The sequence below is a fragment of the Geotrypetes seraphini genome, chromosome 2, assembly GCF_902459505.1.
Source record: "Geotrypetes seraphini chromosome 2, aGeoSer1.1, whole genome shotgun sequence".
NCBI lineage: Eukaryota > Metazoa > Chordata > Amphibia > Gymnophiona > Dermophiidae > Geotrypetes > Geotrypetes seraphini.
The window spans coordinates 277,541,154-277,566,601 of record NC_047085.1 but is presented as its reverse complement, the minus strand read 5'-3'; the positions used below and the strand labels follow the sequence as shown (position 1 = coordinate 277,566,601).

Here is a 25,448-nt window from a genome sequence, read left to right as displayed (position 1 = left end):
CCCTGTGAGAGAAAATTCGGATGACAAGGAAGCCTGAGATCCTCGACCCTCTGCAGATGTACTAAGTCTGTGTACCATGGCCACCTTGTCAATCTGGAACCACCAGGACCACTCGACCTGGGTATGTTCTGACCTGCTGAAGTACTCTGCCCTCTGCCTATCACTGGCCATAGGGGGGGGGGGGGGGAGAAACGACACATACAGGAGCTCCTTCACAGGCCAGGCTTGGACTAAAGTGTCCAGCCCGGCACTTCTGTACTTGTACCTTTGGTTGAAGAAATGAGCTGCTTTTTGTTGGATGCTGAGGCCATGAGTTCAAACATCAGATGCTCCTAGCACCTGGCAATGCTGTTGAAGGCCTTTCAAGAGAGGTACCACTCCCCAGGATCCATGGTCTACAGACTTAAGAAATCCACCTGCACATTCTCCATCCCCGGCTATGTAAGCCGCCAAGATGCCTAAGAGATGAGCTTCCACCCACTGAAAGAGCAGGCAAGCTTCCAAATTCAGTGGTGCACTCCTGGTGCCCCCTTACCTGTTTACATAGGCTACCACAGTTGTGAAGTCTGAGAAGACTCAGACTGCCATTCCTTCTAGGGTGCTAACCGTATCACTCTCAGCTCCAAGCAGTTGAGTGACCACTTCCTCTGATATGGAGCCACTGTCCTTACAGTGGACATCTCTCACAATTTGCTCCCCAGTAGAATAGACTGTCATCCATTGTCAGGACTGTCCAATAGGAGATGAATAGCGACATTCCTCTGTTCAATGTTCAAAGACTGTAGTCCAGGCTGCTCCATGCCTTGCCTGATCAAGGCAGTGGAAGTCCAGGGTATCAGCTTGCAGAGACCACTTTGAGAGGAGCGACTCCTAAAGTGGGCAGAAGTGCACTCTTGCCCAGGGAAGCATATCTATTGAGGCCACCATGGATCCCAGCAGTTGAAGATACTGCCAAGCTGTGGGAGCCAGAAGACCACAAATCTCCTAAATTTGCCTCACAAGCTTCATTTTGCATGCTTCCAGGAGGAAGACCCTGTTATGTTCCATCTCGAAGTAGATTCCCAGGTATTCAAGGGACTGAGTTGGGATTAACTGACTCTTCCTAAAGTTGACTACCCAGCCCAATGTCTGTAGGAGCTATATCACTTGCTCTACCACTCATTCCCTCATCCCTTGAGGTGCTCTTATGAGCCAATCATCCAGGTAAGGATGCACCTGAATTCCCACCTTGTGGAGATATGCTGCCAAAACAACCATCTTGGTTCATGGTGCTGTTGTGATGCCAAGGGGAAGAGAAGAGCATTGGAAATCCTTGTCCATAATATGGGACCTCAAGAACTTTCTGTGAGCCAAAAAGATGTGAATATGCAAGTATGCCTCTGTTAGATCCAGAGAGATAAGGTATTCCTGTGGTGCAACTGATTCATGGCACAAGTAGGGAATCTTGAGGGCTGCGTTGACTGACTTTAGATTCAGAATCGGTCTCCAGTCCTCTGAGTCTCTTTTGAGCACAATGAAGTGTATGGAGTATCTGCCCAAGCCCCATTCTCCTGGTGGTACAGGCTCTTTGGCTCCTAGAGCAATGAATCTCTGAACCATTGCCTGCACCCAGACCTCCTTTTCCAGATACTCTGTGGAGAAGTGAGAAAGAGGTCCAGGAGGGGCTGGTAGAATTCTAGCTTGTACCCCTCCCAAATGACCTCCAGCACCCACAGATCTGAAAAGATCTGTATCCAAGCCTGCCAGTACTCTGCCAGGTTGCCTTCCACCCTCGGGGGAATGGCTGCAATCCTAGCATCATTGCTGATTCTCAGAAGATATAAAAGAATGGGATCCAAAGCCTTGGGGATGCCTGGTATTCCTGAACCTTTGTCTTTGGCCCTGGAATGTCCTCTGATTGGAGGATGATCCCGAATAATGGCAAAATTGCTACTGGACCCTCATGCATTCCGGAGTCTGATATCTGGTAAGGATTTCTGCTTGTGATCCACCACACTACCCATTAAATCATACGGACCCTTGCCAAAGAGCAACTGTCCTTGAAAGGGGAGTTTCTCGGGATGGCCTTGGAGGTCAAGTCTTCTGCTTATTGCCTGATCCAGAGCATTCTGCAGGTAGAGATGGGCAACTTGAGACTGCAGGAGCTCCGATCCTGCAGAGCATGGGAGCAGAGCTCCGCCCCTCCTCTCGATCCTTTGGGGAGCATTTAAACCTCGACAACACCAACGGGAGCTGCATTGCCCTGCACCGAAACCAGCGGGCAACTTGAGACTGCAGGAGCTCCGATCCTGCAGAGCGTGGGAGCACAGCTCCGCCCTTCCCCCGATCCTGTGGGGAGCATTTAAACCTTGACAGCACCAACGGGAGCTGCTTTGCCCCGCACCGAAACCAGCGGGCAACTTGAGACTGCAGGAGCTCCGATCCTGCGCATATGCCTTAATGTGCGCCTTTGTGAAACTGCCTTGGTGAAACGCCTTGAGAAAACGACTCCAAAACTCCCAGAAGGCCTCATACAAGGCAGGTAACTTGCATTGCTGGCCCATACCTATTCATAAACTTACTTTACTAGGCCTCAGCACAATTGTATTTCTTCCTCCTACTGTATACTTGTATAATTGTTCTCCTATTGCTCGACTCCACAGCATAATTGTAAACCTTCCTCCTTCTGTATACTTATACAATTGTTCTCCTATTGCACAATCCCAAAATGGAATTCCTGTACCACAGCCTTATCACTCTTCTGCTTGCTTTTTACTTAACCGGCTTAAAAAGTAAGACAACTGCTCTGCCTTACCTCCTCCCAATCCCCATCCACTACTCCTCAGAACGCAATTTCATGACCAAACCCCCAATAATGCAACACAGGGTCTTCCAGGACCACTCAGAACCCAACCCATCTGTTATCCCAGTTCTCACAGTGTCCCGCAGACCTACCTTACCCTACATCAAAAAAGACCGAGTGCTAAATAACTGTTCTCCTTCTCACCCCACCACCAAAGTCTCGCCAGGTTATTCCAACCTCAGAGGTTACTACCTGAATATAAGATCTATGAGGAACAAATCCCTACTATGACTGGCTAACCGACAACAACCCCGACTTCATACTACTGACAGAGATTTGGCTACTCTCTGATGATGACATCATCATCCAAGAATGCCTACCCTCCAACTACAAAATCCTATCCCTAGCAAGAGAAAGAAGCAGGGGTGGAGGACTGGCCATAATCTTCAAAGACCACTTAAACTGCACCATGCTAAGCTCTAAATCCTCCACAAACCTGGAAATCCTATCCCCAAAGCTAACCTCTGAACCACTAGCCGATTTCCTAATGATCACCCTAGCCTACATCCCCCCTAAAAAATGGTCCTCAGCAAAAGAGGAATTTTATGAATTCCTGTTAATCAACTCCCTAACAGACCTTCACAACCTCCTAAGTAGAGACATAAATTTACACTTAGAGCAATCTAACCAACCAGAGATCTCAGAATTCTGGTCCGTTCTAGCCTCACTAGGCTTTCCCAACTCACTCCCAGTAATAACCCACAAGAAAGGCCACCAATTAGACCTGGTAACTCTGTCCTCAAAACACTCAACAAATCCCAACATAAGATGGAGATCAGAAACTTGGTCTGACTCACTATGGTCAGACCACAAAATATGCAACTTCGAATTAGATTGGCAATTGAAGACAACCTCAACCACAATGAAAAATAAGAACAGATCCACCCTACTTCACACCAGTAGAGGCAATATTAACCCTACAGAATTCTGGTCGCACTATGACATTACTCATAACCAAGATGAAGAAAACAATAAATTTATGTGCTCCTGGATCAAAACCAGCACCCGTATACTAAACGAAATAGCCCCACTGAAAAAAAGAAAGAAGAGACCTAGATACCTAACAGGCTGGTTTGACCTAGAGCTCCTAGAGATAAAGAGAGAATTAAGAAAATTAGAAAGAAAATGGTCAAAACTAGGAACTCCAGAGACTAGAAATGCCTGGCACCAAAAGCTTAAAAGCTATAAAAACTCAGCCAAAGAAAAGAAAAGAACCTTCTATGCCAACATAATTGGTAACACCTCTATAAACAGCAGTAAACTTTTCAGACTGGTCCATGACTTGAATGATATTCAATCTCATACAAACCCGACAGAAGAATCCACAGTGACAGCAGACAACCTGGCGGACTTCTTCAACACTAAAGTAAATAATTTACGACACTCTCTAACGGATTCTCCAGACTCCCACTGGGACTACTCCATTCCACATAACCTAGTCCCCTCCAAAGCAGACATGAGCTGGTCCAACTTTTGTTGGACCGATTGGCAAACATTTAACAAGTTCTACAACAAATACGTCAAATCATACTGCAGATTGGACCCTTGCCCCCAGATGTAATGAAAGCAGCCCCAATCAACTTTAAAGCCAAACTACTCATCTGGGTCAACTACAACTAACCACAGGAATGTTCCCAAAAAACTTAGGTCAAATTGTAATAACACCCATTAAAAAGAACAACAAAGAACCATCCAACAACTTAACCAATTTCAGACCTATCGCAAACATTCCTCTCGCGGTTAAAATAATGGAAGGGATGGTAAATGCTGAACTAAACTAATATTTAGACAAATTCAGCATACTGCACAACAACCAGTCAGGCTTCAGACCTGGTCACAGCACTAAAACAATCATGGCCTCGCTATTAAACCACCTACACTCCCTTCTCATCCAAGGTACCAGCGCCATGATCCTGCAACTGGACCTAAGTAGCGTCTTTGACTTAGTAGATCACACCATTCTAATGAAGTGCCTAGAAGCTATAGGCATCACAGGAAACGCTCACAATTGGTTCCAGGGATTCCTCGGGAACAGATCTTATCAGGTATTCAAAGATGCCAAACTTTCCCATAGCTGGAATAACAACTGCGGGTTACCTCAGGTTCCCCCCTATTCCCGACCCTCTTTAATATCTACCTCAGTTCATTAGGAAATCTGCTACAAAGGCTAGGGCTCATCTTCTACATTTACGCAGACGACATTACTGTAGTGATTCTTCTAATCTCCCTAGCGTCACAATATATCAATTCCCTAACCAACATCCTAAATCAGATAGAGCGCTGGATGATGGCCTTCAAACTGAAACTCAACACAGAAAAAACCAAATTCTTCCTGGCATCCCCCAACGAAAAGATAAAAGAAAATACAATTCACTTACAGAGTCGAGAATACAAAATTGACCAAACCATAAAGATACTGGGGGTAACCCTTGACAAGCACCTAACCCTGGAAAATCACACAAACCTATTGTTTAAAAAAAGTATATCGGTTCTATGGAAACTTCGCACTATTAAAAAATTCTTCGACAAAAAGTCCTTCTGTTTACTAGTACAATCATCCATCTTTAGCATTCTAGATTACTGTAATATCATATACCTAGGAGCTTATAAAAAGAACCTCAACAAACTGAGATTAATTCAGAACACCGCGATCCGACTAATCTACGGTTTAAAAAAATGGGAACACATTACCCCTTACTATCAGAAACTCCACTGGTTAACTGTAGAATCCAGAGTCCTCTTCAAGTTTGCTTGTATTTGTTACAAAGCTCTCTTTGGGATTCTTCCAGCTTAACTAGTCTCCCAGTTCTCTCTCAATGGTTCCAAAAAGAGCACTTGCAGAACAAACCTATTTAATTACCCCTCCTGAAATCTTGCCAATACAAAAAGTTTCTAGATAGAATGTTATCATTCCAGGCAGCTAGGCTGAACACATGACTTGGAAAACCCATACTTAAGGCCACTACATATGCTGACTTTAGAAAATCCCTGAAAACTCGATTGTTTAACAAATTCTAAATTCCCAACCCACCTCATCCTCTCTACGGCCTCGCCACCATCCCAATTCAAGATTTGAGACTAACTTATACTCTCTTTCCACCTTGTATCCCATGTACTGACAAAATGTATCTTTATTGTAAACCGCTTTGAACTTCACGGTATAGCGGTATATAAGAAATAAAATTATTATTATTATTATTATTATAAGCTAAAACCTTGCTCAAGACACTGAAAAGAGCATCCGCAACATAATTAAGGCTCTCCAAGAGAAACTGGGGATTAGCGTTGCCATCTGATTCTGGAGCCCGGTTTAGCTGAGAGTGATAGGCCTGGGCAATATAATACACCACCACTGCCACTTTCAGACCCAGTGAGCAGCCTTGAATTGTCTTTTGAGGACAAAATCTATTTTGTGGTCCTGTGCATCCTTGAGGAATATACCCCCTTCACTAGGGAGTGAAGTGTGCTTCTTAACCTGTGTCATCAGCAAATACACTTTAGGTGTAGCAAATGACTGCTGAAATTTGGTAGAGATTAGCCATGGACTTAGCTATCCCTAAGGGCCCCTCAGGAACATTCCAATGATCTGTTAACATCTTAGTAATTTATTATTTTAAAAATTTGTATTCCACTTATAACCAGTGTTCCCTCTAAGCGGGCGGGTGTTGTGAGCAAACTTTTTTCACTGTGAGCTAAAAATATCGGGCGCCAGCAAGTTATGAGCCAAATAAATATGTTGTCAAGGCATCAGGCCAGCTTAAGTTCCAGGCCAGTTATGGAACTGAATTTAAGATTTGTAGGTTCATGGGGACATACTCTAGTCCAGTGTTCTTCAACCTTTTTACACCTGTGGACCGGCATAAATAAAATAATTATTTTGTGGACCGGCAAACTACTAAGACCGAAATAAAAACACATTTTCACCCAGTCTCCGCAAGCTCGGTCCCCACAAACCATCTGATCCCATCTGCACAAGCCTCAGTTATGATTTTATATTGAACGTATTTTATTAAAGTATAAAAAGAAACAATATTCTGTACAATTGTCATTTTATAAATATAAATATTCAGAGCAAGGACCAACAAAACCCCTGTCTCCCCTCCCCTTCACATATATCCCCTCTACTATCAAGAAAACTGAACAAGCCAAATTATTACAGAATGCTACACAGAAATATCATGCTAACAGAATACTGCAGTCAACACATGACAGGAATAGTATTAGGCTTTGCAGTCCCCAGTTATGTCTCTAGCAGGATATATATTTCAAATCTGACATATTGTAATGACAAAATAGAAATAAAATGATTTTTTTCTACCTTTTGTGGTCTCTGCTTTCATCTTCTTTCCACTCTTCCTTCCAGCGTCTGCCCGTTCCATCCACTGTCTGGCCTCTCCCCCTTCCATATGTATCTGACTTCTTTCTATGCCCCTCTCCCCTTTCCATCCAGCCTGTGCTTCCTCTCTCCTTTTTACATCATTCATTCCAGCTTCACTGCTTTCTTCATTTTTATCTCTCCTACACCAGATCTAGCATCTTTATCCCTCTCTCATTTCTCTGCTGACCCCCTTTCCAGCATCAATCTCTCTCTACTTTCTCATTCCTGTCTCTCCTCTTTCCCTCCTCTAATCTCCCTGCCAGCTGTTTCCTTCCTTTCTTCCTTCTCCCTTCCCTCCTCCCCCCTATCCAACAGTAGCTCTCTTCCCATCCCTTTCCCTCTTCCCCTCCCAGCAGCATCTCTCTTTCTACCTCCCTCCAGGTGCAGTAGCAGCTCTCCCTTTATCCATCAGCTTTCCAGCCTCCAACAGTGGCTTCCTGTCCTTCCAGCAGCTCTCAGTACTTGCCTGCAGAAGTGATTTCCTTAGGCAGCCTTGGGTCCGTTGCCGCCTCTGAGGAAAGGGGAAGTTGCCAAAGTGAATCACTGCCCTGGTAAGTATAGAGCTGCTAGGAGAGGAGACAGCCACTGTTGAAGGCTCCCTGCACATTCGTGACACCCCCCCCCCCCCCCAAGCCGGCAAAAACAGCTTTGCACTGCAGGCCCTGCCGCCCAAGACGAGCCGGAGGCCCCTATCCGCCGCATTCTGCACGTGGGCAGGCTTTCAGCACAGACGCTGCTGATGGCCCCAATCCACACGCTGCCCCCCACCGCGCACGCTGACCATCTCCCTTCTACTTGCAGCTTCCCCGCAGCCCTCTTCGGCGACTCGGCAGGGGCAGCGATCAAGACAGGCTGCAGACGTCGGGATCTTTCCTCTCTGAGTCCCGCCTATTTTGTTTCAACTTCCTGTTTCCGCATAGGCGAGACTCAGAGGGAATGCCCGACGTCGGCAGCCTGTCTTGATCGCCCGAGGCTGGGAGGAACAGAAGATTTCCGCGAAAACCACCAGGGCAGGAAATTTAACAACGTCCATCTTGCCGGCCCTGCGCGGACCGGCAGGAATTTTCTGCGGACCGGCGGTTGAAGAACTGTGCTCTACACTGTGTGCGCTGTGACGAGGAACTTGTGCGCTGCGTTGTAATATTTTGTGCGCCAGCGCATGCCAGCGCAGCTTAGAGGGAACAAATTACAGCATTTAAATACATAAATCTAATTTTTTACTATGTCATTAAATCACAAACATACAGTACTTTACAAATATTCAAACATAAATGATAGGAAGAAATGGGGAAAAGTCTGACAAACCTATAGGAACGCTTTAACAATCATGAGTTTTCAAAGATTTCTTAAAGACTGCAAATTTTGACATTGCCTTAATGTACCAACTATGGACCGGCCACAGAAATGCTGACATTCATATTTTCTTATGATGTATCTTATGTATATGCTCAAGTGTTAACTTCATTGTTAATTCCGAACGCAGAGAGTGAGATGGTAAATAACAATTGCACTAGATTCCAAGATGCCTTTCCATACATGACCTGATGTATAATTGTCAAGATTTTATACTCAATACGAAACATAACAGGCAACCATTGTAACTGTTTTAACAATGGGGAGATAAGTTGAAAGCGGGATGTTCTAGTGATCATCCTAGCAGCTGTATCCTGCGCCACTTGTAAAGCATGTACTTTGGATTTAGCCATGCCTCAAAACAACACATTACAAAATCTGGCTTAGTAATGTCTGAATGTGAGGAAAAACAGGCATTCTGTTCTTTGGTTCTGTTCATGAGCAGCTCAAACTTTACTTTCTCGAGCACCTCCACAATTAAACCTTGCAGGCCAGAGGGTTTGAATAATCTTTGCACACTCAGATCCTCTCTGAGATCCAGGGCTGCCACCTGATCATGGTCAGACCCTCTCAGCTGAGATGATGAATCTCCCACAGCTGAGGACCCAAAATGAAAGGCATGGACTCTGAACATTCAACCTCTGAGTCCACCAGTTTAGGTCCCTGTGAAATCTGAATGGCTCCTTGGGGTGGAGCCTGTGCCTTTCGCAAAAAATCCTGGAGCTACCAGTGCTGAGGCCCCCGCAGGGTTAGATCAGCTTTTGAAACCTAAAAAGGCTTCATATATCATGTGTATGAATTCAGGAGTGAACCACTGCCAGGTTTCCCAGAGGGTCATGGCAGGATCTCCCATGCTGTCTTCTGGTATTTATCTACCAGCACAAGGCTGCCCTTTACCAGGTACACCACATCTGCTTTCTCCGGTTCCTGCTGGAATTTCTGGCCCAGAAAATGCTCCAACTGAGCACTTAAGCCATCAGAAGCATAAGGTGAAGCCCGAAGTTCCCCCCTCCCACGCGCTGAGTGGCACATGGAACAATGACCCCCTTTAGATAGGCATCTGCAGTAAATCTGACATGAATTGAAAGTACTGTATTTTTTGCTTCATAAGATGCACTTTTTTTCCACCCAAAATTGGGTGGAAATTTCTAAGCGTCTTATGAAGCGAAGGTAACTTTTTTTTAAACACCCCCTACCCATCCCGGTGTACCTTTTTAAAATAACCCACTCATTGGGGGTACGTGGGCTGACTGCTGCCCGCCGCTGCTCCACGCCACCACTGCTCTTGCTCCCTGCTTCCTGCTGGCTGCCACTGTGCCGCAACTCAAAGAAGATAAGGGAAGGGCCAGCATGCAGCGATTGCACATCGCCGGCCCACAAGCCTTCTCCCGTCAGAACTGATGTCAGTTCTGATGTCGGGTGAAGGCTTGTGGGTCTGCGACATGCAATCACTGCACGCTGGCCCTTCCATTCCTTTCTTTCAGTTGCGGCACAGCGGCAGTGGACCAGGGCCAGAGGAGGAGGAATTGGCGGAGGGTAGGCAGGTTTCAGCATGCAGGAAGGCAGTTTCCGGCACAGTGACAGCGGACTGGGGCCAGAGGAGGAGGAATTGGCGGAGGGTAGGCAGGTTTCAGCGCGTTGGGGGGGGAGGAAGGCAGTTTTCAGTGCAGAGGGAGGATGAAGGACAAAGGCTGGAAGGCAGTGAGGGAAAGGAGGCACGGACTTGGGACATGGGAGGGAGGTAGAATGAAGAACAAAGGCTAGAAGGCTTTGAGGGGGTGTAACTCGGGACATGGGAGGGAGGTAGGTCAAAGAACAAAGGCTGGAAGGCAGTGAGTTGTAGGGGGCACGAACTTGGGACATGAGAGGGAGGGAATAGAAAGGGACAATTCTTGGGCCTGAATGAAGAAAAGAAGGAAGAAAGAAAGGAAGGAAGGAGATTCATGAAATCACCAGACAACAAAAGTAGGAAAATTATTTTATTTTTAATTTAGTGATCAAAATGTGTCAGTTTTGATAATTTATATCTGCTGTGTGTATTGTGTGTATATGAAAAATGAAATGAACAGCCTGGCAGGGAAGGGGAGACAGGGTGCAGAGCCTGGTATATATTAATACACAATTTGGTTCAGAATGTTTTTTTCTGGTTTTCCTACTCTAAATCTAGGGTGTGTCTTATGGTCCGGTACGTCTTATGGAGCGAAAAATACAGTATCTCCACTTGAGGAGTCCATCTGTACTGTTTTCTGTTGAAAATAAGGGGTATTGAGGTAGATGGAGGCTTTTAAAATAAAATCAGGAAATGCAATATGGCCACTGCAATAGTGATTCTGGCGTCTAAAATGGCCCGTGAAGATAAAATGGCAACATAAAATATGCAGGGAAGGGGTTTTGGGAGGTGGGGGACCTGATCCCTAACCTCAGAAACCTTCAAAAATAACTTTTAAGGACTCCCCCCCCCCTGATTTTGCCCACTGTGTCATGCTGCTGTACTGGAGCTACACAGGGAAACCTCAGATCAGAAGTGAGAGAATATTTCTGCTTCAGATAAGCCTGGAGTCCAACAAATGGCGTGCTTCTTCAGACTGCTGTTCAGTCCCTAACATGGGACTGGACCTCAGATCCCATCTGGAACCGTGTGACATCATGGGGGGAGAAACGCAGTTGGCCCCGGTTCTGGATAAACCACCATGGGACCCATTTAGTCTGTGCTCAAGCACACTACAGATGGACCTGGGGCAAGATTGCTCCCAAGGGTACAGACCCTGAGCTCAAAGAACTACTGATGCAGACTGGTCACACAGGAATCATGCGAGGCGTGTGCCTGTGGATTACAGACCTCAGCCCAGAGAGTTTATATCTTCTCATAGTCAGAGATGCTCCGGGTTTACGGATGCTTTCCAGTACTGAAAGCCTCCAACCGGATAATAAAAACCCCCAAAACAATAAAGATTAAACTCAAGCAGAACAGATAGGCTCCCTACTTCTCGCTTGTAGATAGTAAGACTGAGGGGGTGGAACTCATCCCAGAGTGATAGGAGGTGGAGCATGAAAACAAATAGAGGGATCCAAGATGGCCGCAACTCACTAACTGCTGCTCAGACACTGGTAACTTTGCTCTTACCTTGCACAGAAATGCCGAAAAGGAGGGGGAAAAGTGCTGGTGCTGCCTCCCGACGCTTAGTACCCCCGTCGGCTACAATTGATGAACTTTTACGGCGACTGCAACGGGAACAAGGATCGCCAGGGACATCACCGCTGGGAACGCCGCTGGAGAGTATCGCAGTGACGAGTTCCCTAGGGCCCGACATCTCTTTGAGCCCTGACGAACGGACGCCACCCCACCAGCCACAACCACAGGCAGCCAGCTCACCGCGAGAGTTGAGTGTATCCGGTCAGGAAGTTCACTCCTCTCGAGAGGCAAGCATGCAGGAGGGCTCGCTGAATGGGACATCTCTGCCTGTAATCGGGACACCAAGTGCTGGAGGAGGACAAGGCTTCACGGAGGTAAATCAGATCCAAGAACAGATTCTAACTACACAAGTACAATCATTTTCAGTGGTAAAACCCCCACAAGTCACATTAGAAGCTCTTTGGGACTTGGTAGTTAATTTGGGGAACACTTTAAATCCTCAAATAAAAAACTTGGATACAGAAATAAAAGCTCAGAAAGAAGAAATTAATTCCTTAAAACAAGATGTATTTTTATTAAAGCAGGAAACCAATAAAGAATTAATAACTGTTAAACAAAATCAAGACCAACTGGTTAAAGATAATATAATCATGAGGAGGAAATTAGAAGTTTTGGAGAACAATACTCAGGCTAATAACCTGTGGATTGTAAATTTTCCTAAGATTTTATCAGTTTCCCCTCGAGATATGATAAAGCGATATTTCATAGAGATTCTCAAGATACCTGAAAATTCTCTACCTCCCCTTACAAGGGCTTATTATCTTCCTGTTAAAGCACAAACTCTTCAAAAAGAAAAAGCTGAAGAACCTCAGGAACATCCATTGGATATTTCCGCTATATTGGAACAATCGGACAGAGAAGTGGCTACGCCAGCCACTTTTCTGCTGACTGTGGCTTTGGCTCCAGACAAGGACTGGATCCTGAATCTTTACTTCAAGAATAGATCCAAGGATTTCCTGGGTCTCCATATTCAAATTTTTCCAGATGTCTCAAGAGAGACTCAAAAAAGAAGAAGAGAATTCCTAAATTTGAAGCCTGGAGTGACTCAAATTGGGGGTCTTTTCTTTTTAAGATACCCATGTAAATGTGTCATTAGATATGGTTCATTGAAATATGTATTTGTAGATCCTTCTCATTTGATAAGATTTATCTCAATGAAACGCCTTGAGAATGAAGTAACAACAGCTCCTATTGGAAATTAGTTCTCGTTATTAGTAGTAGTTAAAGTGCCTCTTTATATTTGTTTGCATTTAATTAAGATACTCTTTAAATCTTGGATCTAGTTTAATTTAGAGGACTTGTGTGTGATCAAGGGAAGCTGTTCTTTTCTTTTCCTATTATAATTTGAGTGAATTATTTTTCAGAATTGAAAACTAATTTTAACAGAGATGTCTTGATCATACTTTTCTGTACAAGATGTTTATGCTTGGAATTTTTATAAAATTGCATAAATAAATAAAAAAAAAGAAAGAAAACAAATAGAGGGCTTTCTACAACCCACACAACTAATGGGGGTTTAATCTGATGGTCAAATATAGTATTCTATAAATTATGAGCCTAACCAGGAGACATTCCCATGTTCTGCCCATGTGTATGCCCTCCTTGCAGTTAGGCATTGTTGCACTTTGGAGCCATTATATAGAAATTGCCATATATAGTAAGATATCTGGATTTCCCCAGACATGTCGGAAGTCCAGGTGGATTTTCAATTTAACAACTTTTGTCCAGGGAAACCGGACATCTAGTAATCGTATAGCAGCTCAACCTATCCGGAGTCCTCCTCCCGCACCCCCCCTCCCCGAAGAGCCAGCTGCACGGAGCCCTTCACAGAATAGGCAATGACCACACAACGCCCTGTTACAGTTCATGAATTCAAGCGGTTTATTTTATCCAAGCAATGCAATCAGCTATAGATAGTAAAAGAAGTTAGTAATTCAACAGGCAAATAACAGGGAAGAAGTTCAACACCTGTAGCTAGCAATACAAGGCATAGCATGTTTCTCTCTAACTTTACACGCTCACTCAGGCTGTTTTTATCCTCTCTGTTTTGCACTCAGCTTTAGTTCTCTTTCTCTAACTTCCTTTAACCATATTAGGTATGTCCTGTACACATTACTTCTGTTTTGCACACATTACTTCAGTTTTTCTGCATGGTACTAAACCTTTTGCACACAGTTTTTCTATATTGTTCACACTACTGTAAAGATTCTGCACACAGTACTCTAAATTCTACACACTGCACTAAAAATCAGTCTATTACTTACATTTGTAACTCTACACACCATGACTACATTAAGACTACAAAGGTGGCAGTTGCACAAATATGCTTCTTATGGAAACCCCCTATTCATGATTTACAGCTGTTCATCCCTGCAAGTCTACCTCCTCTTTGGCTGGTACAAAATGTTCCAGTCTCAAGGCTGTTTTTGCTAACTTGTGTCTAAACTTGCTGTTTAGGTTTCTTTTCTTCATCTACTGTTTCTACACATAGCCAGATCACACCCCTCTCCTGCACTTAGGCTGCACACAGTATCTCATATAACTCTTGGCCACTTTCTAGGTCAATGTATCTGTGATCACTTTATCCACCTTGCTCACCCCCCACGCGCACCTATCTGGAGTAGTGGCAATTCTTATGTTCCTGTTGCCTCTCCAGTCCCCCCCACGCTGCGCACCTATCTGGAATCCTCCTACATCACTCCTTCCTGCCCTCCCTGCGGGATCCTATGCTTGCTCACCCAGCGCTTTTGTAACTCTTTGGCCACCGTCAGCATCAGTGAGCTAAACACGCTGCCTTTGACGACCCGGAAGCTTTCTCTCTGCAGAGAAAAGGCTTCTGGGTCACCAAAAGCAGCATGTTTAGTTTACCGACACTGATGAGGGCCGAAGGGTTACATCAGCGCTGGGTGAAAAAAGCACAGAATGGGGGTGGAGGTGGGGTTGATGAGGGAATGGGGAGGAAAGGGAAAGAATGAAGGGGGCAGATAGAGATACCAGACCATGGGAGAAGGTGTAGATACCCCTGTACAGAGCAATGGTGAGGCCCCACTTGGAGTATTGTGTTCAATTTTGGAGACAGTATCTGGCAAAAGACATAAAAAGATTTGAAGCGGTCCAGAAGGCAACGAAAATGGTAGAAGGTTTGCGCTAAAAGACATTTGAGAAGAGACTGGAAGCCCTGAATATGTATACCCTAGAGGAAAGGAGGGACAGAGAAAATATGATTCAGACATTCAAATACTTGAAAGGTATTAACGCAGAACAAAATCTATTCCAGAGAAAGGAAAATGGTAAAACCAGAGGGCATAATCTGAGGTTGAGGGGTGGTAGACTCAAGAGTAATGTTAGGAAATTCTTCTTAACGGAGAGGGTGGTTGATGCATGGAATGTGCTCCCGAGGGAGGTGGTGGTAAAGAAAATGGTGACAGAGTTCAAACAAGCGTGGGATGAACACAGAGGATCTCTAATCAGAAAATAATGGGTATACATTGAAGAAACTAAGGCCAGTATTGGACAGGCTTGCATGGCCTGTGTCCCGTATATGGACTTTCAGTTGAGGACAGTTTCAATGGTTGGGATGGTTAAAATGGGCTGGAGTGAGCTTTGATGGAGACTCCAGTAGATAGAACCTAAGCACACTACCGGGCAGGGCTCTGGGTTTCTGGGCTAGAAATATCTAAGAAAAAGGACCATGTAAATTAAATTAATTTATGGAGCATGTATGGTTGGGCAGACTAGATGAACCATTCAGATCTTTATCTGCCGTCATTTACTATGTTACTATGAGATAGATGGCAGACCACTGCATGGGGAAGGGGATGGGTGAAAGAAGAGATGTCAGACCAGGGAAACATAAGAACATAAGGATTGCAGCTGCTGGGTCAGACCAGTGGTCCATCGTGCCCAGCAGTCCGCTCCCGTGGCAGCCCTTAGGTCAAAGACCAATGCCCTGAGTCTAGCCTTACTTGCGTACATTCTGGTTCAGCAGGAATTTGTCTAACTTTGTCTTGAATCGCTGGATGGTGTTTTCCCCTATAAGAGCCTCCGGAAGAGTGTTCCAGATTTCTACCACTCTCTGTGTGAAAAAGAACTTCCTTACGTTTGTATGGAATCTGTCCCCTTTTAACTTTAGAGAGTGGCCTCTCATTCTCTCTACCTTGGAGAGGGTGAACAACCTGTCTTTATCTACTAAGTCTATTCCCTTCATTATCTTGAATGTTTTGATCATGTCCCCTCTCAGTCTCCTCTTTTCAAGGGAGAAGAGGCCCAGTTTCTCTAATCTCTCACTGTACGGCAACTCCTCTAGCCCCTTTACCATTTTAGTTGCTCTTCTCTAGACCCTTTCGCGTAGTACTGTGTCCTTCTTCATGTACGACGACCAGTGATGGATGCATTATTCCAGGTGAGGGCTCAAAATGGCCCGGTACAGCGGCACAATAACCTTCTCCGATTTGTTCGTGATCCTCTTCTTAATCATTCCTAGAATTCTGTTTGCCCTTTTTGCTGCCGCCACACATTGCGCGGACAGCTTCATTGACTTGTCTATCAGTTCTCCCAAGTCTCTTTCCTCAGGGATCTCTCCGAGTACTGCACCGGACATCCTGTATCCGTGTATAAAATTTTTGTTACCGACATGCATCACCTTACACTTATCCATGTTAAACCTAATTTGCCATGTCGTGACCTATTTCTTGAGCGTGTTTATGTTACATTGCAGGTCTTTCGTAATCCTTCTGTGTCTTCAGTACCCTGAATACCTTTGTATCGTCTGCAAATTTAATCACCTCGCTCATCGTACCAATTTCCAGGTCGTCATAAATATGTTGAAGAGCACGGGTCCAAGCACTGAAACCTGTGGCACTCCACTCATGATGCTTTTCCAGCCCGAGTATTGTCCATTTACCCCCACTCTCTGTTTTCTATCTGCCAGCCAGTTTTTTATCCACGTATTTCACCCTCGATTCCATGGCTCGCAATTTTTTGAAGTAGTCATTCATGCGGGACCTTGTCGAACGCCTTCTGAAAATCCAGATATACAATGTCGATCAGGTCACCCTTGTCTATCTGCTTGTTTACCCATGATCATGTTTAAAGCTAAGTGAAGACTTCTTTAGACTTGTGATTTTTTGCCATCTGATTTTTGCTATTTAACAATTTTAAAAATACAGTAATAAGAAAGAAGAAGATAACATAAAAAGAAATTTAAAAATTATGATATAGTCCTTATGACTGCATAGGAATAAGTCTTAATTTATATATATTTAGTACACTTCATTGATCTCCTCTTTTTGAGTCACAGTACAGGTTGACTTTAGTTGAAAAGATGGATACAGGGCAGAAAATGAGGAGAAAAACAAGCAATTGGATAAGAAGGCCATGGAAACAGTTAAGAGCACAGACAGAAGGAAATGAAACCAGAGACTGGGAAAAGATGAGTAGAAAAATAAAATCACCAGACAACAAAGGTAGGAAAAGTGATTTTATTTTCAATTTAGTGATTGAAATGTGTCAGTTTTCAGAATTTACATCTGTTGTCTATATTTTACATTGTTTAGGAAAAAATGTATTTCTTTCTAGTTCTCTGGTGGTGTACTGCATGCAGAGCTTGGCATCTTAGGATTTCGTTTGTGTATATTAGGACTTTTAGTTTATGGTCCTGTATTTTGCACATGTGACCAAGGCTAGGTGTTCTGGTAGGAACGAATGGCATGAAGCGTTATTGGTGTCATGGCCCCAAATAGGAAGATATTTGTTGGCAGTTTGTCCAGGTATTGGAAGGCCCCGAGCTCAGGGCTGCATCTGGACAGTCTCTGCGCATGTGTGGATGTCATCATGATGACATCACATGCATACGTGCATGAGCATGATGTCATCATATCAACATTCACGCATGTGAGAAGGTCCTCTAGACATGGCTCAGAGCTTGAGGAAGGAATCATGAGGTTCGTGTGGGGGCGGGGCTGAGGGCAAAATGGGGCTGGGGCAGAACAGGGCAGGGCCAAGTGTCCTCTTTTTTAGAAGAGGAAATCTGGTAACACTCGCTATATAAATAGATAGAATTGCCTTCTATATCAAGGGTTTTTTTTGCAGTTTTGACTGAGTCTTTTTTATTCACAATTTTTTTTACTCCCACTAGGAGTGGGCTGGTGGTTAGGGCTGTAGCCTCAGCACCCTGAGGTTGCATGTTCAAGCCCAGCAGTGCTCCTTGTGACCCTGGGCATGTCACTAACACTAACAAGCATTGCCCCAGGTACATCAGTCAGATTGTGATCCCGCTGGGACAGATAGGGAGAAATACCATTTAGGTTACAAGTGGTGTATAATATATTTATTTTCTCATTTTCCCAAACACAAAAACATATTCTTTTGAGCTGTTTACTTTCTACTGATTTTTGTGACCTCTTCCCTCCCCCTCCCCCCCCGTGTACCTTATACTCCTTGGATTTGGCTCTCCTGGATGGAATGCATGTAAAGGCAGACTGGGCAGAGACAGGCAGCTCCTTGTGCTTCTTCAAGTGCTTGAGTTCAGTTTCTATCTCTTCATCCAGAGACATTCTCAGTTCAGACTAAGGCTGATTCTGTTTCCCTCGCTGTAGAGTCCCTTCTTTGTTTCCTGTTGTGGGCACTAGCCTAAGGTGTCCTGCTGTTGCTAGGATATTATAACCGGAGGTTAGGACTGCAAGCTGGTTTTATTCTTTGCTGTCGAGAGCAGTGTCCTGTTTAGATGGCTTGGAGGCAGTGGCAACATGTTCAGTGATGTTAAAGGGCAAAAGGAGTAGGACTGATTTTTAGAAAAGGCTTTACCAAATGAAGACTGCTGAGAAAATAATATATGAAAATGTCATACAATAATAAAGCAAGAAGTCTGAGAATGAGTGTTTGCATGTGTGTGTGTGAGAGAGAGAGAGTCGAGAGGGGATTTTTAAGTGAAAGGAATTTTTCTTTGTATGTTTAAATTTACATTTTTTTGTTGAGCATTTTCTGTACTGTCTTATCTGACACACAGGGCAAGGCAGTGCACAATCTAAAAACTTTATAAGTCTGTGGAAGTAGGAGGATAAGTTTATAGTCAAACAATTTTTATTTAGCAGAAAACCAATACAGAATGCAAGTCACAAAAAATAAATAAATAAATAAATATATATATATCTTCCGGTACACTCATTTGGATAAGTACAGAATCCCTCCCCTCCCCCAGAACAACACCCACTGCCTCCCCCCCAAGGTCCCAAGATAGGCCATAAAATTTGGCAAGGATACAGAAACAAAATCATAGCATGTCAGCCATTCAATATTCGACTACGTGCAACAGAAGTCATATTGAGCCAAAATGGTTCCCAAACTGATTGAAAGTGCACCTCCTTACTAGAGGAAAAATCTGTAACTTTCCTGCAATCCCAAGCCAGAACCTGTATCTTTTGTGATTTCCATAAGAATAGGTTAGACCCTGAGGTATCCAACCAGTGTAACAAAATACATTTAAGAGATACCAACACAGCATATTTGAGAAAATGACTCACACCCTTTTTCCTAGGGTGATGTGATGGTTGTCTTGGTCTAGTGGTATGATTCTTGCTTGGGGTGCAAGAGGTCCTGGGTTCAATTCCCAGACAAGCCCCCAAAATGTCAGTTTGTTAGTGGCCCCCCCAATGTATGGTGGTAGGGGTTAAGTGAAAGGCGTACTGACAAACGCTGGTCCCAGGTTCATTTCCCTCACAGATGACTCACCAGGAAGTAGAATAAAGAAGGCATAGCCAGAGGTGATTGCATAAAGAATATATTATAGAAATAGGCTTACAGAAAAGCAATATTTATAATCATTACAATTAAATAGAGAGCAAAGCAGTTTCCCTGCCTTACAGAGTTCAGAGGAAAAGAGAGACATAGAAGCTTGCAGTTCTAGGGAGAGCCAGAGAGAGAAAAGGGGGATGGTCTAAGCTTCGTGTTCCATAGATAAAGGGAAGGATAGACAGAGAAAGAGAGGGAGAGTCAAGACCCCTCTCCTCCAGAGATAGATAGCTAGATTGATAGAGCAGAGAGGAGGCTTTTATACCTTGGCTGAATATAGAAACTTGTATGTCCCAGTATCTTTCTGTTTAGAATTTGTAAACTGTTTGAAACAATGGTTAATTTAATTGCTAAGGAGGGTGTGATATTTGCAGGCATGCTAGATGGGATTAAGTCTCTGGCTTCTTTGTTTCTTGATCTGTGCACCTGGACACATTGTCCTAAGCACCCTCTTAATCAGACATTAACACCTTTTAGCTAGTCATGATTCAATCAGGGATACTTGAAACATATCAATCAGGGATACTTAAAACAGTTTCCCTGCCCTCAGGGTCTATCTGCATTCCCATGCCAGAGTCAGATTGATATAATTTTCCATATGCCTCGCTGACATAAGTAATGCCAACTAAAAATGCTGAATGGTAGCGATAGCTAGGCTGACAATGGTGTCAAACTAAACAATAATGTGGGAGAGAGTAGAACCATAATAACCCAAATCCTTTGAACAAAGCCAAAAATGAGGGACCAAAAGGCAGTAATGGAGGGGCAAGACCAAAACATGTGACCAAGAGTTGCCTCTTGGCGTATACACTTCGGACAACTGGCTTGTGGTGCAAGGGTAACCAAAAGGGCTCATTTTGGGGAAACATGGAGGCGCAACAAAATCTTATAATGCATTTCCCAAAAATACATGGAAGAGGTCAACAAATGCAACTTCTTTACAGCTATCAAAATGGCATCCTCTGGCAATACACATCCCAAGTCCCTTTGCCAGGCAATATGTAACTTAACACAATCAATCAGTGGAGTCTCATCTTCCGAATGTCTGTGATGGAAGAGAACAGGTACCTTCTGTTGAGAGCCCAACGTGTAAGCAGTGGAGAAAAGCTCCTGTCTCTCCAAGGTTACTATTAAAATGTAAAGGCAAGGAAGGAGACACAGTAAAAGAAATACTATGAAATTTACAGACCCATCTCCATAAAAGGGAAAGACGAGAGGGGAACGTGCATTGTATTGTTCTTATAAGAACAGTTATAATCCAAAAGCATCAGTAAAGAGAAATGTTTCTAGTTTTGAATTAAAATAGTTTTGTTATTTCTTCACGTAAATAATTTGGTATAGAGTTCCAGAGCGAGGGAGCGGTAACCCTGAGGTTATGGGTTCAAACCCACGCTGCTCCTTGTGACCCTGGGCAAGTCACTTAATCCCCCCACCATTGCCCAGGTACATTAGATAGATTGTGAGCCCATCGGGACAGACAGGGAAAAATGCTTGAGTACCTGAATAAATTCATGTAAACCATTCTGAGCTCCCCTGGGAGAACAGTATAGAAAATTGAATAAATAAATAAATAAAAAACATGTTTTAGGGAAGGAATAGTGAGAAGATTTTGGGAGACTGAGCGAAGGGACCTGAGTGGAGTATAAGGAATGAGGGGTCTATTGATGAATTCTGGTTGGTTACTGGAATGTGGTTTGAATGTTAATATAAGGATTTTATAGGTGACCAATGGGCTTTGATTAGTAGTGGCGTAACGTGATCAAACTTTTTAGCATTGAGGATAATTTTAATGGATGTGTTTTGCATAATCTGTAGTCATCTGATTTTCTTTTTTGTTATGCCTTTATAAAGAGTGCTGCAATAATCAATGCAAGAGATCACCAGCGAATGGATCAGGATATTTATGGAAGACAATTTAAGAATTTTGGAGAGAGTGAATCATTCGTAATCTGTAAAAACATTTCTGTACAACAGCACTGATTTGATCTTGGAAGCTAAGTTTGCTGTCAAGAATGACTCCTAGTAATTTTAAACAAAAGAACATAAGAACATAAGCAGTGCCTCTGCTGGGTCAGACCAGGGGCCCATCAGGTCCAAGACCTGTATAGTGATCTCTATCTATACCCTTCTATCCCTTTTTTCTTCAGGAATTCATCCAATCCTTTCTTGAACCCTGATACCTGTCCTATCACACCCTCTGGAAGTGCATTCCAGGCATCCACCACCCTTTGGGTGAAGAAGAACTTCCTAGCATTGGTTCTGAATCATTGGATTGGAGAAGAGTCTAGTTTGAAAGGGGTATGTAATGATAGGCCTTCTTTTATAGGGAATATCATCATCTTAGATTTATTAATGTTTAAGGACAGAATGTTATTGCTTAGTTAATTTTTTATTTTTTTCTAATTTCAGATTTATGATGTTTGTCTCTTCTGAATTATTAAGGGATGATGGGATGAATTAATTGAACATTATCTGCATAGGCACAGATGGTAAAGCCAATGGATTGTCCAATGGTTAGAAGTGGTGTCAGAAAGATATTGAAAAGTAAAGGGGATAGAATAGAGCCTTGTGGGATACTGTATTTATTCGTGAAAGTTTCAGATGAGGTAGAGTTAAAAATCAACTTTGAGGTCCAGTATGTGAAGGAGGTGAACCAGTCTAAGACCTGGCCTGATATTCCAACCTCCAGTAAGCAATGTAGTATTAGTTTGTGGTCGATGGTATCGAATACGGAAGAGAGATCTAATGAAAAGAGAAGAACTGATGGTAAAGGATAGTTGTGGTTAGTCCTACCAGGGAGAGTTTGGTTGAATGATGTTGTCGGAAACCTGTTTGGTTCGGATGTAATGCTTTGGTTTTCTCAATAAAGTCAGAAATTTGATGGAAAAGCACTCTCTCAGTGAGTTTGGCAAAAAGGTGTATTAGCAATCAGTCGATACTTTGATTTTTTGAGGGGGCTAGCCTTGTGATCCTTAATCTTTAGGAAGATGGTTGATTCCTTCCAGATTTTGGGTAGGGTTCCTGTGTTTAAACTGGACTTGACCAAGTTTAGTATATGTGGACCAAAAATGGAGAAAAAGCGTTTTAGGATGAAATGTGGGATGATTTCTGAGCTTGTTCCTTTTATATTTATGGAGTTTAGATGTCCTTGGATGTCAGAGTGAGTCAGAACGGTAAAGCATGAACATTTAGATAAAGATAGAGAATGTGATTCTTTTGTATGAGTTGTATCATTTGTGGCGGTTGGGGTGCAATTTAGATTTAATGGACCTTCTGGGGTAATTGAATTTTTGATTTTTTTGTATAAATGAATGGCAAGGTCCTGTGCTGTAAGGGATTGATCTATTATAGTTGTTTCCTTTTGTTTTGGTGTGAGGGATTTTACTATAGCGTATAATGCGGCAGTGTTTTTTTTTTTTGCCTTAGTGATGCGTTTAGAATAGAATTCCCTTTTTGTTTTGTAGTAATTAGAATGTTCCTTGTATTTGTAAAGATTAATCTGAGTTTTATCATTTTGTCATTTTCTTTCAAGGCAGCGTAGTTGTTTTTTAATTAGAGCCAAGCTAGATGTGTACCATGAGTTTTTTACTTTTCGTGGTGGAACAGTATGAGTTATGGTAGGAATTAAGGCATCTATGAGATTAGTTATTGCTGTATTCCAGGCTGATGCTTTCTCATCCGTTGTGGAGTTAGACATAGCCTCCGAGTTGAAGTGAAAATTAGAGGAGATAGAGGAGGGTTCAAGTTTACTGTTTGCACAAGTAGTTGTTATTTTATAAGTATGTTTTGGAAGGTGAGGTTTGTGAAGGAGATAAGAAAGTGGTAGGACAATTGAACTGGTTTGATTGTAGATACTTGAAAGTTGGAGCTACCATGTCAAGAGTATGACCAGCAGAGTGCATAGGGCTAGATATTAATGGGTATAGATTCAAGTCATTAAGTTTTATAGTGCATATCTGCAAACGAGGCATTAAAATATGTGAGGGGACTGACCTGGTAAATTTATTTATTTTAAAAATTCATATACCATTTAAACCTAAACGGTTTACATATTGCTACATACATAATTCAATAAAACAAATAAAATCAAACAAACATCCTTAGTCCCTGAATACTTGGGCCCCGATTTAGGTATGCTTTAGGCGTCCGATTTAAGTGGATAATGAGCGATTTAAGGGTCTTAACAAGCGTTTATTGGGACTTAGACGGAGTTAGGCATCAGATAGGCGTTTTCAGAATAAAGATGTGAGATAGACGCGAATTTAGGGAAAAGTTGCGTCTAAGTTTGTAGACGTGGGTGTAACAGGGGTCTAACATGGGCATGATTAAGGATAGGTACCACATAGATGCTAGTTAGGTGGCAGACATGTCTAAACATCATGCAAAATGTAGGCAAAGGAAAAGCTAGTCTAAGTGTGGTTTTTGCTTCATTTCAATGCAGTTTCAGCTTTCGTAACCAGCGACTTCCTATAGACGCAAGTTAGGCATGCTTTCCACTTCCGCTATATTTCCTATAGTGAGTTCGAATATAGTTTTTTTTTCTTCTTTCTCCCTCCTAATAGATTTAATAAGCCACCATATCAATAGAGCACATCAATATAAACATATTGCATGGAAAACATAGTACTTTTCTGCCCAACAGTAATATGATTTACTCATTACACCACCTTTGGCTTTCCTGCTTAAAAAGAACCCCCTTTTTTCTCAACAAACAGTGCTGCAATCAGCTTTCTTGAGAGCAAAGAAAGAACATGAAAAAGATATCATTATTGCACACATTACTTCATTTCTCAGTGCTTAAAAAGAGAAAAACCAGATACAGACCTTAACATTCATTTTCCCTCATTGCAAAATGGAGCTGACCTCATTGTGATATCAACAAGGTGCACCTTCAAGATAGTATGCTACAATTAAAAGATGTTGAACTCACAACCTCTGTATGATCAGCCCACAATTTAAACACATTGAGCTACAACAGCTTCTATTCAGGTGGAGCTCACTGCCCTGTCATATCATAGTTGACTGACCTGCCTATGTATTATCTGATTAGCTGCTGTTTGTAAGTGACCAGTCTTTGGACTGTTCATCTCATCAGCGCCGTTGTTCCATCTTGTCTGGCTGTCAGCGCCGTTGTTCCATCTTGTTTACAGCCACGGCATTTTTTGACCATGGATCCTAAGCTAAGTTAAACTTTTCAGTTTTTCTTTTCCTGTGCACAGTGATGGGTTTTTCACCCTTTTGATAAATACATTTCAGTGGTGGTGGAGTTTTTTGCCTATGATAGAAAACAAAGCAGATTTGAATGTATATCAATTTTGATGGTTGGCTGATATCAATTTTGAGGCTTTTTCTCCACTTTTTGATGAAATTATTATTGGGGGGGGGGGGGTGTAGCCCATCTCTGGTGAGTAATATATATATTTGTGGATTTTTTACCTTACCAATTCTACCACAGTAACAACTTGGACCTACAAGTGCCTTATGCAATAAAAATCTTTTACCATTTTTCACCTTGTGCTTATTTATATTGAGTAGCAACCGGGCATTAGTGTTTCCTTAATAAGCACCACTTCAGCTACTTGGTCACATTGACCTTTGTCTTATCTAGTGTTCCATGAGGCCCATGCTGCAAAAGGGGGGGGGGTGTGGCAAACAGGGTAGCTGGCATGCCTCCTGCCTCACAGCCTGCAACCAGCATAATATTTGAGAACATGAAATTAGATGAAAGGTGGAGATGATATACCAGGTACCTTAACTTGGTGGCTTCTTTCAGTCAGTTTCCTACCCTAACAGCTTGAGATATGCTGAACTGCAATCGATTCGGCATGCTTCGGGCGCTCCATTACGGAGCTGCAAGCATGCTGATGCTACTGCCCAAATGATACCTAAATTGA

The 25,448-nt window shown here is 43.0% G+C and overlaps 1 protein-coding gene and 1 non-coding gene across 5 annotated transcripts in view; one reads left to right on the top strand and one right to left on the bottom strand.

Moving 5' to 3' along the window:
• The window catches only part of C2H5orf49 (chromosome 2 C5orf49 homolog), a 79,844-nt gene extending 61,480 nt beyond the window's left edge, over window positions 1-18,364 (bottom strand). For all 4 annotated transcript variants that reach the window (XR_004537986.1, XM_033929730.1, XM_033929729.1 and 1 more), the window contains exon 1: window positions 18,195-18,364. Coding sequence is in view for 3 of the 4 variants with exons in the window: in XM_033929730.1 (XP_033785621.1) it covers window positions 18,195-18,320 (126 nt within the window). In the remaining variant the exon portion in view is untranslated. The remainder of the gene's footprint in view (window positions 1-18,194) is intronic.
• Window positions 18,365-19,311: 947 nt separating this feature from the next.
• Window positions 19,312-19,384, top strand: TRNAP-GGG. Its single transcript has one exon. It is a non-coding gene; the product is annotated as a tRNA-Pro (tRNA).
• The last annotated feature ends 6,064 nt before the right edge of the window (window positions 19,385-25,448 follow it).